The sequence below is a fragment of the Acomys minous genome, assembly GCF_964271855.1.
Source record: "Acomys minous genome assembly, chromosome: 12".
NCBI classification, from domain to species: domain Eukaryota; kingdom Metazoa; phylum Chordata; class Mammalia; order Rodentia; family Muridae; genus Acomys; species Acomys minous.
The window spans coordinates 28,236,309-28,253,175 of NC_140493.1; the positions used below are offsets into that span (position 1 = coordinate 28,236,309).

A 16,867-nucleotide genomic window follows, 5' to 3' on the forward strand; every position below is an offset into this window, starting at 1 on the left:
TGTGTCCTACCAAGTTCTCGGGACTACGCATGTTGTGTGGGTAAACAAAATGGTGTCCATGTCAGAATATTGCTCGTATCTTAATTTTCTTCTTATAACCACCCTCTCTAAATCACATCTGGATCTCAACCTGTATGGAAGCAGCCATCAGGCGAAGGACATGGAGCAGGAACTCAGCGGGTGAGGAGCTGTCATGGCGTGTGAATGCGCAAGGAGAATTCAGAATAGACACACGCAGAAACAAACAGCAGATGGTCTGGCAGAGGACAGTAAAGACTCCATTTGCCTTTACAGTAGAAGCAATTGTGTGAATCCTTAGTTCTCAGCTGTATTGGTTGACTGAACTCTTTACTGTTGTGAGAAACTAAACAATGAAAACCCATTTGGCAAAACCTTCTGGAGGAGTCTGCTCCATGAGCACCCGGTGGAAACCAAGAGTTCACCAAGGCCAAGAAGTCACTAGCTCATATTTTCATGCCTTTAGGTTTTTTTCTTGCCTAAAAATATCAGGTTGATACATGCTCTTTGTGTGGGAAAGAGACAGATATCTTACTAGGGATGTAATTTTCACGAAGAGAAAAACGCAGACTATTTCTAGCTAAAGGATTAGGACATTAGGAAGTGGGAACACAGAACTAGCCAGCTTTTTTAAAGTATGTGTGTCTACCGGAGACCATAGCAGCCAGAGCAGACATGAGGAGGAGCAGCTGAGTATGGCGGAAGTAACATGAGAAGAAGCAGAGACAACACTCACAAGGCCACAGTGGTGACTTGGAGAAAGGTGAGCTTTAAAATCCTCCTGAGTCATCATGGGACTAAAGCCCGGGACTGGTAAAGTTAGGAGATGCTCTCATTTGACATAGGGGTCCTTCCTAGACTCTTCTCTGAGGAAACATGAAACACCTTTCTCAGAGCAATGGATGCCAAAGAAAAGATGTGCCTGTTTTCCCTATACCTGTCACACCACCACCACAACCCTGCCCTAGCGTTCTGCTGACGCTTCTAATAGTCTTCGGATGCAGCACCTTTCTGGTCATTGTGTATTAACTGAATGACAGGCAAGATGGGAACCAGAGAGGCAAAGGCTTCAGTCACACTGCTGTGTGGAAACCAAACATGTCATTTCTCTGTGGAAGAGTGACCTTTTAGTATTCTCCCTGTATTATAAGACCTATTTCTTTTTAAATTTCTTTAGTTTTTAAAAATATTTTAAATCTATTTCTTAATTTCTTTTTTTATTATGAATCTCAGAGGTATAGAATGGTTTAAACATAATCTTTGGATCTTGACATCATCGGTTCATGTGAAACTAACCCTGATGTAGTTACATACAGTTATTAATGCACACATGCTTTATTTCTTTTTATTTTATTTTATATTTTTATTTTTTGCATGCTTTATTTCTTTATGCTTAGCATTTTAACAAATGTAGAAACCACTGCCATAACTTGCCACAAAACCCAGATGCCAACACTAGTTCTCCCGATCTTGTCTCCTGTTCAGCATTTACATGTTTTTCTTTTTGTAATTAATGAGCAGATCATCATCAGATGTATAATCTTAGGGGACAATATTCAAGAGTCTCCAAATAATTGTACTGAATTAATTTTATTCCTACTTAATATTTCATTGTACAATTTATGCAAAACTTTATTAATTCAGTCTCCTATTTATGAGAAAATGAAATGGATTTATTAGCTAGTTTTAAAATTTTCTTTTATTTGTTTTGTTTTGTTCTCGGAGACAGATCTCATGCAGCTCAGGCTGCCCTGAGCTCAGTGTGTACCTGAGGATGATCCGGAACTTCTGAACCTAGTCCTTCTACCTGCCAGGATCACAGCCCTGCCATGCCCTGCTGTATGGGGTGAGTGGGGTTGAACCTTGTGCTTTGGTCATGCCAAGTAAGCACTCTGTTAGCTGATACACACCCCCAACCCCTGGAGTTTTCAAATGGATACTTATTTGCATTTCCAGGGATACAACGCTTCCCCACAAAAATCTAGAACCAACCAATGTGCATGACAGATCCCTAGGCAAAAAGAAATGTCCTACAGGGAACCTGTCATTATACCCACTTCCATCTCATGACAGAGAGCAAAGAGCTCAGAAAACAAAGCAGAGCAAAATTGCAACAGCACAACCTATGTGCTCTGCCCTCTATCCCGATTTTCAAGTCCAAAATGGCTGTGGTCATGTTGCCTACTATGGTACTTCTTATGCTGTTTGTTCTCAAAGCATCAAGATGTTTCTAATGCCCTGGTGGCCTCATCTGTGTTTCCATGACTCTGCCGCTTGCCTTGACAAGGAGCCAAGTCAGTCCATGTAAGAAAGGAACTGCATTAACTCAATTTTGCACACAATCTCTCTGAGGGAACAATCCCTATCACACGGAAGGGAAAAAGAGAAAGAGGTGTGTGCCACTAACCCTTCTTTTCAGGCCAAGTACTGGGTTTAAACTGAACGTGAGTGAAAGGTCTGATTTCTAAGTGAAGGCTTTGCTGCTTTGGTTTTATTTTTTTTCAAAGGATAAAGCCACCATATAAAAGTCTGTCAGAAAACACCTTGCCAAAGTAAAGAGACTGCCAGGTAAGCATCCGTGAGTTACTGACGGAGCATCCATGAGATGCTGTACTGACATGCCTTTGGGAAGTTAAATAACTCCTTGCAGAGCAGGTCAGGTGACAATGGCACCAATTTTAGACCAGCCTCTGTTCTAAAAGTCACCCGTGACTGTCCTAATTATGGCGTGGTTCCTGGAGGATGCACTGACATCACCTGGAAACATGCTTCTGACTCACTGAGAATGGTCTTTGTGGAGTTACATCACTTAGAGGCGGGGCACTAACAAGCCCTCCAGGTACAGAAACTCCAGAGCCACTGCTCTGATGCACTCCTGGCCTGAGATGACTCCAGAGGCAGTTTTCTCGGAGGCTGCCTCTGACAGAATGGGACAGAAGGCTTGACTGTTATTTCAAATATAGTTAAACACTATAGTATATATTTTTGGAACTGTTTTTACACATTTACATTCTAAAATGTGAAATTTTAATGAGTTCTTACTTGGCACGGTATTGACTCAAACTGACTGTGTTTCATGCAACTGTCAAGCCCGCTCTGCTTGAGTGTGTTTGAACCAGCAGGTTCTATTCTCCCATTTAATGACAGTGTGACCTTAAGCAATTGCTTAACCTCACTGTGCCTCAGTTTCCTCATGCCAAGTAAAGGAGCTAAGGGATTCCTTTCACTTGGGGCTGCAGAGGGCATTAAATGCCGTGATGTTTTCCTTAAGGGCACAGCAAGGATTCTCCATCATCATCCTCCCTAGGCTGTTGCTCCCACGTGGGGCCAAGCTTAGCAATGTCCACACCACTAAATGGCTTTCCTAGGAATTCTTGCATAACAGGAATGAGCCTGCATACTCAGACAGGGTGACATGAATATATTTTTAAAAGAATTGCCAGTACCTGGATACCAATCAGATGAGGTGTTTTTAATAGTGTGCTGAGGGGAGCCCCGCAACAGCGTCTCCTGTACCATCTCCATCTTGGACTTATGTTCTTATTATCCCCTTATTTGATGATGGAAATTTTCCAATGAAGATGTCACCGTGCCATCATCCACACTTTTTTCTTTCTTTCTTTTACGAGTGGCCTGGGTGATCGACCGTGCGTTGACTCAATAGCAGGGTCCTGTTCTTAATGCGCCACCGCGTACTGTAGTCAGCGGCTCAACCTCGCATGCCGATCTGTCTGCTTCTTCTCATCCTGTGTGCTCTCCCTGAAACCTCCATTTTTTCTTCTTTGTGTTATTAATTTACTCTCTCATATGTTACATCCCGATGGTAGTTTCTCCTCCATCTGCCCCGCCCCCACCCCCCTCTTCCTTCCTCCTCATCCACGCCTCGCCATTTCCCTTCAGAAAAGGGCAGGCCACCCCAGGATATCAAGTGAATGTGGCATATCAAGTTACATTAACACTAGGTACCTCCCCTCATATTAAGGCTGCCCAGTAGGAGGAAGGGGTCCTGAAAGCAGGCAAATGAGTCAGAGACAGCCTTTGCTCTGACTGGTGGGAGTCCCACAAAACACCAAACCACACAACTGTAAAATATATACTGAGGGCCTTGCTCAGACCCATACAGGCTTGTTCAGTCTCAGTGAGCCCTTATGAGTCAGAGTTTGTTGATTCTGTGGGGTTTCTTGTAGTGTCCTTGACCCCTCTGGCTCCTCCAATGCTTCCCCCATCTTTTCAGTAGGATTCTCTGAACTCCACCTAATGTTTGGTGGAACCCACCATTTTTTTTTTAATTGCAATGTCCAGACTATGAGCAACTGTTGGTTGGATGTGGCCTCAGATATTCCGCCTTCCCAACTGCCTGCCCCAGATCACAAATCTCCTTAGATAATTCCCTTCTTAAGGTCTTCCATGTCACCTGTGTCCTTGAGACAAAAATTCACTATCTTTATCATGACCTGTGATGCCAAGTTTTTACCCAATACTGCTTCTACTGCCAGGATGGTTTCCTTTCCCTTCAGGCTTGTCTAACCAGTACCTGTTCTTCAGGCCTCAGTTGACCCTTGACCTTTACCTCCTTTGGGAAGAGAGTGGGTGCTCCTCCTTTGTGTTCCTAACCAGCTCATAAGCGGTCACAATATTGCATGGTCAAATGGAGACCAGTGCTGCAGTTTTGCTCATAGGAAGTACAGTTACCCTGACAATTTCTGCAGCACTAAAAATTCCTTTGTTGTTGGGATTCAGTGATGTCTCCAGGAAGGGGTTATGACCAAATTAAAAAATCTTTTTTCTATGCTGCCTTCAGGGTGAGTGGATAGACTGATGTTATTTATGACATATCAATCAATACTCCTTTCATGGTTACCTCCATCCATCTTTCCCAATCTCAGTTCTGAGTTTTCAGCATGTGACTGGAAAGGTCTTCCATCTTATTCCTCACTGCATCCCCAGTGGTGCCTGGGATGCAGTAAACTTAAAAAAATGTTTGGTGGAGTGTTGGAGGAAAGGCACTGGAAACACTTAGGGATGTGATCACTTTCAGCAATACTACGTGTGTGTGTGTGTGTGTGTGTGTGTGTGTGTGTGTGTGTGCACGTGTGTGTGTGTGTGTGAAATTACAGAGTGGTGGTAAGTAGGAAATGGGGAAAATACGCAGGCTGTAGATGAAGAGACAAATTGTGAAAACTCACACTCTATTGACATTGGTGTTGATCACCATAAATTGTAGAAAAAAGTACCATATGAACAAAAAAGAGCCAGCAGTAGTTCCTGGAGAGCCACATATAAGAAAACATTCCTGTTTTCTGACAGGGTCATGATTGCCATATAAAGCACATGCCTGGAATTCGGTAGACATTTGATACAAATATTTAGGACACTCTGACAAACAAAGCTGCCATGTGCGCTGGGTGACAGCACGCTTTGGTACCCAGAGGAGCCTCACTAATGGACTGCCCATCAACCCCGAGGGAATTCTCTGGCAGTATGTCACCCTGCTCTATCCTTGTCCTTATCTCCTTTAATGTGCTTAATTGATGATGTAAACAGAAATGTGGAAGGCACAGTGCTGACAGCAGAATATAGTTACACATGCCTTGAAGGGATCACAGACAGGAAATGACAGTGGTAGGTAACATGCTATTATAAGCTCTGTGTCCTCAGAACTTTCTTGCTCAAGAACCTGGCACCTGGTGTTTCTTTTCATCCGTCTAATCCTAGAAAGAGCAAGGACGAGGGAACTGAAGTTCTGAGAGGTGATAGCGCGTCTCCTCATCTCCCCAAGTCACAGAGCTAGCTGCCTTGTCTGACTCTGAGTCTGCATTCCTGCCACATCGGGACCTGACCATCACAACTCACAAAGATCTCACAGCTGGATTCCAGGACGATGACATTCAATTTGGCTCACTGCCAAGTATGGGCTGTGCCTTCTACACTCTATACAGCTCAGCGTAGGGCAGCAGCATGGAGAACCAAGTTCTAGCACACAGGATCGCAGGGGTCGGGGCTGCGTGATGAGTGCAGCACACATACACACAGAGGGCACAAAGCACACAGCAGAGGAAGGAATGCTTGGAGAGAGCGAGGAGGACGACCGGGAAGATGCTACCCGAGACGGGCCTGGAACATGAAGCAGAAAGCAACAAGGGAAGGGAACTTGGTAACAGGAACAGGGCGAGCTAAGGTGTGGCAGAAGGGAAGCAGGGCAGGTGTTCGGGCCGCTGGGAATACAGCAGGCAGGGGAGGCATTGCAGCGAGGCACGAGAGTAGGGAAAGCTACGCTTTGGAAAGAGGGGTGCAGGCCATAGTGAGGGCAGTTTGTGAACAAGGCGGTGATAGGAAGCAAGCTATGCTGTATGCAGACACGTGACAGCAGGATCTGGATCTGGAGCAGGGGCTGGGGGTGGGGCCAGACAGAAACCAGGGCAACTGGTCCAGTTAGGAGAAGGAGAGCATGTCAGAGGAGAAGGAGGCGAGTGTGGGGCCTCTTTACTCATTGCTTATAAGTTGACAAAACTAACTTCATAGTGCCAACAACAACAACAACAACAACAACAAAAATCATGTAAAATTCCTGGTGAACAACAACAACAAAAAAGATTTAACAAGACAAGTTAAACGTTAAAAACCACTCTCTTGTACCGCACAGTTGGCTGCACTGCAGCGTGCATAAAAGAACAGCCAAGAAGAGATATGCATAAACCTGAACTGAAGGGCAGAAAGCCCAACAAATGCAAATTATTTCAGTCAGTAAATGGAAAGACTATCTGGCATGCAGCCTGAGGAGCTACTTTTTAAAAAAAAAAAAAATGGAGTAATTCAATGTGTATTGTTTAAGGTGTTCAAAGCTCAATGCTGGATTTACCCCCAGGGGCAGACTTCATGGACATTGGACCCCAATAAAAGTAAAACAAATAAGCTGGGAAAATCCTGACATCTGTATAGAGTATTGGAGAAACGCAAGCCCTCAGGGTGGTTGCTTGGATTCTGACACCTGCTTAAAGTGGAAAAGAGGAGAGGTGGGGACAGCGAAGTCATGCAGAATATTTCCAGGGGAGGGCCTTGCTGCCAACAGGGAGATGGTAGCCCATGGAAAGGCCTCGAAAGAAAATAAGTACAAGGCGGGGGCCGTGGGTCTCTCTCTCTCACCCTGTGACACCTGTTCAGGGTACGATGCTGATCCATTGCTAAAGATTACCGTGTCTCTGGGCGGGAGAGGGTGCTGCCAGGTACAAAGAATGATGGGAAATCATGTTGCTGGCCACTGTATGCTCTGAGCTTCCACGGTCAGCAACTCTTTCCTTTCTACGTTCCTCCTCTGGCAGAACCGAAAGGAAGCTGCAGTTCTGAGGGGACGCGTGCCTGGGACGCTGTGCTGTATTCTTCCTGGAGCTCGGGGACAGGCAAGGAAGGGAAGGTAGTTCTATCTCCTGCACCTCGCATCACTGTCTATGAGTCGGAAACCACTCCTCGGGGCAAGCTCCTAAGAGTGTCAGGCTTCTGGGCACCTTCCCCCTCCCCCCCAACCCCTCCCCCCCCTCCCCGGTCCCGTTTGTCCCTTCCTCCCCTCTAAAAGGGCTTTCTACTTATCCTAACGAGGCTTATAGCTTTTAAGGAGAATGAAGGGTACTCACCATCAGATGACGCCCTGCCTGTCTATGGACTGCATTAGTAGGACCATCCCCAGGTACCTCACTCTCAGTGACAGCTGGCACCGAGCACGCGTTCTCAGGCCAAGCCTTTGCCTGCCCAGCTACTCAGCCCCACCCCCTGGACAAGTTAACTTTCAAATTCAAGTGTACTCAGCGTTCTCTGGCCTCCCCACTCCTTCCCATTCCACTGCGCGCCGCTTTATGAGAAATCAAAAGGGAACAGAGAAACAAAGCAGGGCCTTGCAAACAATTAAGGCTACGTTCTAAAAGGCCACTGGAGAATGTTGGCATTGCAGCAAAAGGAAGGTAAGCAGGGTTTGGAAATGCCAGTGTGAAAATGCCCCCAAGCAATCAGATTTGATGTGCCATTCTTGTGCCTTACATTTACAAGCACCCTGAAGAGATAAAACTAGCTTCCAAAGGACCACACCCACTAGAGTCAGTCAATACTACTTTGCCATCGAGAAACACAAAAATACCTCCTACCTCAGTCATGTCTATTTACGAGCATCCCTTGAAAACCTATTCAGTACAAGGTACTTTGCAATGAAGAACACAAAAGTAAAGAAAAAAATTGCTTTAGGGTTTAAACACTGTACCTTTAAGTTCTATCATATTTTCAGGACTATGTATTCAAGGAGGTAAAATTATCTTTAAGTGTAAGGAAATGAAAACAAGACAAAACAAAACCACATCTTGGTATAGTGGTCACTCCTGCTGTGAGGTAGAGAATGGAATCTGGGAAGAGCAGTCAGGCCATCTTCAAATGGAAACAGTTTGCTGTCATGCTGTCTAGCTCACTCATATATTCTCTTTTCTATGCACACATCATGGGCAACACTTTAGAAAAAAAGAAGAGAACCAGCAAAATCTAAGAGAAAACATAATAAAGTGATTAAGCGAAAGAACAAAATGCAGTGAAATGACTGTCAGAAACAAGAAAGAGGGTGGGCAGGTGAAAGGCAGGGCAAGGGAGGAAAGGAAAAGATGGTTCGTGTTATCTCAATAAAGAACAATCTAAAAGTTGGGCATGGTAGTGCACACCTTTAACCAGCATTCAGGGCAGGGCAGACCGGAGGATTGCTGTGAGTTCGAGGCCAGCCTGGTCTACAAATCGAGTCCAGGACAGCCAAGGCTGCACAGAGAAACCCTGTCTCAACAAACAAACAAACAAACAAACAAACAACAAAAAAGAACAATGTAAAACTACCAATTAAATATAACACAGAGTCCATAATAGCTAATATTTTGGTGGGCAACACTGATGTGGAGCTGGGTTCAGTTCTGATAAACGGTGCCTGAGACTGATGGTAGAAATGCTACGCTGCAGAACTCTAGCCAAATCTCAGGGCACAGGCAAAACCCCTCCTAGGTCTGCTGCTTTGGGCTGGGCAGCATGAAGACACTGGTGCACCCTGCAGATCCCAAACCATCTCTCTCTATGAACTCTCTTCTGAGCCTGTGGCTGGGATCCCACACATCCACTACTGCTCAGGAAGAAAAGCGTTGGCTGTCAGGCTGAAGACCGGTGTCAGGTTTAGGCATAGCCTCCACTGCTCAAGAACAGCCAGGCCTGCTCCTAGTCTTGGGCAGAAATCAGATCTTCCTGGAACAGGCCTGTAGAGCTGCTTATCTTAGTAGCTGAGGTGAGCACAGGAAAGCAGACTCAGGGCTATCTGGTTTCCACGAGCAGTGTCACCGCTGCATCAGCCAAGGGAACACCCCTCCACGTGAACGGCTAAGGTCTCGGCATACAGAGCTGTTAAGCAAGACCACCTAGTGCTCCCAGGGGTCAACTAATGACATGACAGCAGCACAAAGACCTAACACACAAACTGTGACAAACCGCCCAAGCACGTGAACACACAATGAGAAAAACAAGGGCATTTCCCCCCACCCCACCCCCACTTACAGAGCAATAGAATAGAGCTGAAAGTTGCTTTGTTAGTAGGGATGACGTTAAAGATTTGATTGTTCTCTTGGAACACTAGAAAAGAGGCTTTTTTTTTTTTTACCAGATTGTCTGAGTGATGTGCATGTAAAATTGCTCAGCAAAAATGTAGGTGGAGTGTGTGGGTCTACATTGCTTCTGAGCTCCTTACCTCTGGAGCCCCGACTCCACCCTTTTTCCTATTTAACTGAGCTGGTGGTATAGTACTTTTTACACATGCCACATTCTTTCCAGGGCAAACAGATGGAAGGAAGAGAATATGCAAGAAAGAAAAGTAGAAATTAAAATGGCAAAATAAAAATAAAGTTGCAACGTATAATCTAGGTCAACTCTTTATTGCTTTAAAATAGACACCAGCAGGCTCTGTGCATATGGCACTGAGTTCTCTTTTTCATTCCACTTATTTATTTGATTTTTTTTTTTTGCTTGAATGTCATACAGAATTAGTTGAAAAGAAAAAAAATCCCAGCATGGGGCCTATTTTTATATAGATTAATCAGTTATTTACCATCCCTCTCTCTCCCATCATCCCTGACCTTTCAACTTAACTCAATTACTCTTTCTTCAAAGGACTTTATCCACTAAACCCCGAATGGAAATCTTTTCAGGAAGTGAGATTGAAAAACTCAAGCCTAGATGTTAATGGTCACATTCTTCAGTTTGTTTCATAAATGTGAGCTGGATAGTGCGATGGCTTAGCTTCAGTCACCATGCTGGCATACTGTAGTAGCCTGAACAGCCTCTGTTAGCAGCCACGAAATTAATTGGAAAGTGTTCTGCTCTGCGTGTGTAACTATCAAAACAGAAAGCAACATATTTGAAGTGGACAAAAGTCTAAATATCTCATGGTTGGCATGGTTTGGCATGGTTACTTTCTTTTATTTACATTGAAACTTACAACTCCCTTTAAAATTCCAAGTGTATGTAGGATTTTAGTACAATTAAGAGGCTGGAAAAAAAAATCACTTTTCAAGTTGTTATCTCAACCCTTCCTTGACTGTTCTGTGATGTAAAATCATGATGACTATGGTTACAGCAATCACACTATTAACACCACCTCATATTTCTTGTATGCCATAGGATGCTAAATCTTCAAAGAATCTTAGTTAATTGGAACTATTTTTGTATGCATATTTTAGGTAAAAGACCAATACATTTTGAGGTCAAATTTTTTTTTTTTTTTTTTTAATACATTTTTATTAATTTATACATATTACATCTCAGTTGTTAGCCCATCCCATGTATCCTCCCATCCCTCCCTTCCTCCCACTTCCCCCCCCTACTCCCCTCCCCTATGTCTGTGTCTGAGGGGGATCTCCTCCCCCTGAATATGCTCATACGGTATCAAGTCTCTCCTTGGTGACCTATTATCTTTCCTCTGAGTGCCACCAGGCATCTCCATCCAAGGGACATGATCAAATATGGGGCACCAGAGTTTGTGTGAGAGTTAGATCTTCTTCTCCACTCAACAGTGGAGAATGTCCATCGGCTAGTCCGGGTAGGGGTTCAAGGTTTTTACTGCCTATTTTTTCCTTGGCTGTTGCCACAGTTTGCGGAGGACCCCAGGGCCCAGACTCGCCTGTAGTTTTCCAGGACCCACTGGATCCTTCCATTTCCTCTTTCTCCCAGGCTTCTCACACCTAAAGATTCAATAGGATGTCCTCCCCTCTTACCCATTATTCTGGTAGGTACAGTTTTTCATGGGGACGTACACCTTGGGCTAGTGTCTCGATATAAGTGAGTATATACCATTTAGCTCTTTTTGCTTCTGTGTGAACTCACTCATTATGACAATTTCTAGTTCAATCCATTTGTCCACAAATTTTGGAAATTCCTTGTTTTTAATAGCTGAGTAGTATTCCATAGTGTAAATGTACCACAGTTTCTTTATCCATTCTTCTGTTGAGGGACACGTAGGTTGTTTCCAAGTTCTGGCTATTATGAATAAGGCTACACACAGAGAGAAAGAGAGACAGAGACAAAGAGAGGCAGACTGAGAAACAGAGAGAAAGGGAGAGAGGGGGTAAAGAGAGAGGGAGAGAGAGAGAGAGAGAGAGAGAGAGAGAGAGAGAGAGAGAGAGAGAGAGAGACCTTATTTTCAAAGCTAAAAAGAAAGAGAGCTCATTAGATACGTTGAAAAAGAGATATGGCGTCTTGTATTAATGAAGTGAATACTTTGAGGACAATGTCACAGACAGGACTTCCAGGTTACCAAGCTAATGCTTTCTGCAAAGTTTATCATAAACAGACTTGCTCACTGCTGTATCAATGGATGGAAATGGTTTTTATCAAACAGTAACTAATGACCTAACGCTTGACTTATGGGACCAGTTGGGAACATAATAGTCATCAGCACATTCATGCTTTCATAGGATGGGGCCTTCTGCCATTTGGGGCAACCACCATTTAATGACTAACTATTGGAAAAGATGAAACCAAACAGTATGTCTGTTGCTTGAATGGCCACGAATTATAGAAAACAAAATAACTTCATAATCTAGCACAATGCTCTGTGTTCACTTTTTTTCACTAAATATCATCTTATACTTCATAGCTCATTTTTGCTTTTCATTTCACTATATGCCACATGTCTATTGAAGACATTCTAAAAATCTTAATTTTCCAGTTTTAAGACTAACTAGAGTCAGAGTAACCATATGAATAGCCACTCTAATTTTTTTTTAGTAATAAATTCTAACACCACAGGCATTACTCATGTGCCCTGCAGATGAAAGGCACTTCCAGATGACTCACATGTCTTACAACAGTGGGAACTCAATGCTTATGTTCCTGGGATGTACAACAAAGAGGAACTATGCAAATAAAAAGACCTTCCACCCCAACCCATGGATATGAGGACTTTCCAAATTTCTACTGGATGCCATGAAAAAAAAAAAAAAAGCAAATTAAAGTAGACAGACGTGCCCTGAATATTTTTCATAGCTAAACAGCAGACATGGGCATCTCTTCCACTAATCACAGAAGCTGACTCTCTCTTGATAATGAATGCATCACATCTCACCTTCACAGAGGCCCACTGCAAACTGTGTGAGGTGCCAATTAGCAGTAATTGTGGCCGTGCTTGTCTATTCCCCTAGCTCAGACACTGGTAATGCCACACTCGCTATTTACAAATGCACCATGCAATGCTCAGAGTGAGAAGAATATGTCAAAATATAGTTACCCAGAGTCATTTTAAACTTATTTTTTGGCATTAGTTCACATACACAGACTCACAGAAGACTAAGGGAATTAAAATGACATATGTAGGCATTAAAGAAAAAAAAACTTTCATATTATTGACCCTGTATTATCGAATAGCTAAATGGCAGAATTAAACTTTGTTTTTACTATAATTTTTATCCTACTACAATTAGCTTTACACACACACACACACACACACACACACACACACACACACACACACACTGTGATTCAATATAATCATTTACTTACTGTGACTAACACTACTTACTAAGAAAGAAAGCTCCATAGACTTTCATGGCAAACACTGCTTCTGAAATCAGCCTCCCACCACAGGCTGGGATATGTCTTTTGCACAAATACAGTGTGTGCAGCTCATCTCTCAGTAGAGTACAGTCTCAGAGTGGGGGTATCCATGGAGACAGAGCCTCCTACATGTGCAGGGCAAGGAAGTTACTCTGCTGGGCACCATAGCAACAGGAGGCAGAGGGAGAACTGGCCTATCAGGGAAGAGCACGGAGCCTTCTCCCTGGTGACTGCAGCATTTCAAATGAAAGCATCGCCCTTATGAATGGACACAAAGCATTTGCAGAAATACCAAATTGTCAAATGGAAGCCAATGCTTGCACAACAGTCATTGCTAATCCCTTGGCAATGCTGGTACAGGACATGTAACCATCTCCCACATTTTGATTATAATGCCCGAGCGAGTAAGCTAGAAATGACACCAAGCACCCACAGAGCTCTAAATTCAATGGCAAGCATGTGACATTCTGAGGGAAAAGCTTGGGCACTTCATGAATTACAGCTATTTAAGTATGCTGGTCACTTCACCGTGCTGCCAGGCAGAGAGGAGCAGAGGAGCTCTGTTGTTCTGAGAAGGAGAAAACGGATTTCAGGGCTGTCTGGGGGCAAATGTAGGAACAGTCTTTCCAAGTAGGAGCTTTCCTGAAGTAGACAATTCCATCAGAATGCTCTCTGAAATTAGGAGGATTCTTTTTTCTTTGAACTTTTTTTTTTTTTTTTGAGACAGGGTCTCTCTGTGTAGCTCTGGCTGTCCTGGAACTCACTCTGTAGACCAGGCTGGCCTCGGATTCAGAGATCCACCTGCCTCTGCCTCCTAAGTGCTGGGATTAAAGGATTGTGCCACTACCTCCTGGCAGTTAGAATGACTCTTGCCAAGACACTACAGACAACAGAGGCCCAGTGGAAGAGCGGTACTCAGATGCCTGGAAAGTGTGTAATTTGCAAACGGCTGCCATTTTGTGGGTTCCAATGAAAGTGACTGTCCACTGAGGAAATACTGGTTGCCAGGCAAAGGCTTTCCACTGTAGCACAGGATCCTGCCCAGTGCTGATGCTGACAATTGCAAAGATGGGGGTGTGTGTGCGCATTTGTTTGCCAGCGCCATGTGGGGCTCAGGCACTGTGTATGCTCTGCTATGTGCCTCACATCATTTATGACCCCACAGCACTGAGAAACAGCTAAGTATTTATTATTTCCCCCAAACAACCGAGAAAAAAAAAAAAAAGAGAAGACATTTCTCGACATTATAACCTCCCTTCTGCTAGCCCTCCCCCACCTGCCCCACGCTGACCTAGAGTGCTCCCTACTTCAACGTCTAACTATGTAGAGTACCTCCTCCCACAATTACCTCCCGAAGGAGGAGGAATCTTTTTCCACTGCGCCTTCCCCAAGCCTCTTATTGTAGGGCTCTCATAATTACCTTCTTTGAACAGAAAGTGCCATTTGAAAACCACACATCAGTCTGAAATGGCCCAAGTCTGTACTGACTCTGGACGCTTTCAGAGCTCATCTGATGAGATTTCTTAAAATCAAATGAGAATCTTAGATATGAGATATTTTTTTAAAAAGCCATTTTTAAAAAAAATTTGTTGAGGTTATAATTTAGTCACATAATTTCCTTTTTCCTTTCCTTCCTGCAAACCTTCCCATACATCCCACTTTGTTTTCCTTCAAATTCATGGCCTTGAACTGTTTTATAAAAATAACATCAACACCTCTTTTTTTCTATTAATTGTCAGTGTGTGTGTGTGTGTGTGTGTGCATGCGTGCGTGCGTGTGTGTGTGTGTGTGTGTGTAGTGTGTATTCACAGATTTCTAAATATAACCTGCTTGGTCTGCATAATGTTACTTGCATGCATGTTTTCAGAGACGACTGTTTGGTTTGGATAGCCAGTATGTGTGCTTTTTCCTGGGGAAGAACACTGTCACTCCCTCTTTCCCCAGCATTCCTTAGCTACCCCTCGTGGTCTTTCTGCGTCCACTTTTGCATGCCCATTGTTGTCCTTGTTCAGCTCAGGTGTAGGCAAGAAACTCTTTTTCTAATTATTCCTAAGGAATGATACCCTGCACATTTCAAAAATCACGTGGATAGCAACGCTATCAGTGATTGGTTGTAGAGATCATGAAACCCTACACCTCTTGCTATGTGATATCAGACACTGAATAGCTCTTGGTAGTGAAGGACACTCAGATACCTACAGGATAAGAGAAAAACCAGCTGTCCTTCTGCTATGTAGGAACCACTGTGATATCTTTTTTGTTGTTGTTGTTATTTACTTATAGCTATCTCTGCAGTCCTGGTCTCTTCTTCTGTGGTAACAGGTGTCCCTGTTGACTAAGTTGTTCTGGGATATAATTAGAAATGACACATAACACTTTTTTCTTCTGATCTTAAGATGACCAGGTGCCTCTGTGCTCCCTTTGCCCTTTCCTCCTGCCTGGTACATTGCAGGCAACATGGCCACTGAAGGAGGAAATAACTGTTATGGCAACCCAGCTGCCTATCAGCCTGGATCACCCAGATACCTAACGTGCTATTCTGCAAGAGACAAAGAAATACCAGTGTAGACTTAACTAGCATATTTGGGGTTAATAAAAACTAAATACCCTCACAATAAATATAAGGTTATAAAAACAAGTGATGAGAGTGCAAGACACTGATTCAAAATTGCCTTAACTTAAAGAAATTAGGTTGAAGTGAAGATGACTTGATCTAAAAAAGTAAAAATGTAGCTCAAGAGATGAAAGCAACCGAGCAAAACTTTGAAATAAAATATAAGCAGTTGGGCATGATAGGGCATGCTTGTAACTCCAGCACGTGCGAATCAGAAGCAGGCAGACGTGTCTATGTACATAGACTAGCCTAGTCTATGTACAAAGTTCCAGGTCAGCCAGGACTACATAATGAGACCCCGTCTAAAACATTATATATCACATATAATATGTTATATAGAAAGTACTGTATCTAAATCAACAAGACAGCATACTTTTAGTTAAAACTATAAGTTCAACATCACTCATTATTTATGACTTCATATATCTGAAGCTCACTGGCATTGGCAAGCATAGTAAGAAAATGAGAGGCTCATGTTAAGTCATATATGCTGTGCTTGGCTGCTTATCTCCGTCCTAGCTTAAGCCATCTGAATTTTATATCCTGTTCAGTTTCGCTCCTAGGTAACTCAAGCTCCACAGAGTTACGTGAGGCATCTCAAAGACATCGATCAAACCACATATCCTCTTTTGTAGCCCTGAAATGGCCTCCCGGGACTCTTGACAACACAGACCTCACCCGCTATACTCTTTCCCCTTCCTCACTCGCCACGCTGTCAACTACCCATGCAACCCCCAAGCTGGAAGGAACAGGCTAGGATTTTCATCTCAAGGCATCTCCCCGCCTCTCCTGGTGGCCACCCAGGGTAACCTGGCGTTCTTCTCACGACTGCGTGGGAATAACCTTGTGTTATTCTCACACCTGAACCTACCTCACTATGTGCTTCTGTTTGAGCTACGTCCTCACGCTTAAAGTGGGGAACACGAGAGCAGACGCCACACTCATTCTTTCCCCGTCTCCATTCACTTAACAAGAACGCTGTCCATACATTAAAACTACTTCGTAAGTATGGACTGAAAGGATGGATGAGCTGGTGAGTGCATATAGCCAGGTGGCAAACCTGGGCCCCGCAGAGACCTCTTCTTAATTGCATGGTGAACCGAGGGTTCCCTCCCTTTAAACTCTCAT

At 43.7% G+C, this 16,867-nt stretch overlaps 1 protein-coding gene across 5 annotated transcripts in view; it reads right to left on the reverse strand.

The window, feature by feature from the left end:
* SYBU (syntabulin) overlaps positions 1-16,867 on the reverse strand; it is a 106,498-nt gene that overhangs the window by 20,080 nt on the left and 69,551 nt on the right. The window contains exon 1 of one of the 5 annotated variants that reach the window (XM_084803017.1): positions 13,091-13,233. The exons of the other annotated variants lie outside the window; for them this stretch is intronic. Coding sequence (XP_084659143.1) covers positions 13,091-13,118 — 28 coding nt within the window. The 5' untranslated portion in view covers positions 13,119-13,233. Of the gene's footprint in view, positions 1-13,090; positions 13,234-16,867 lie in introns of those variants that run through there. 5 annotated transcript variants of the gene reach the window in all.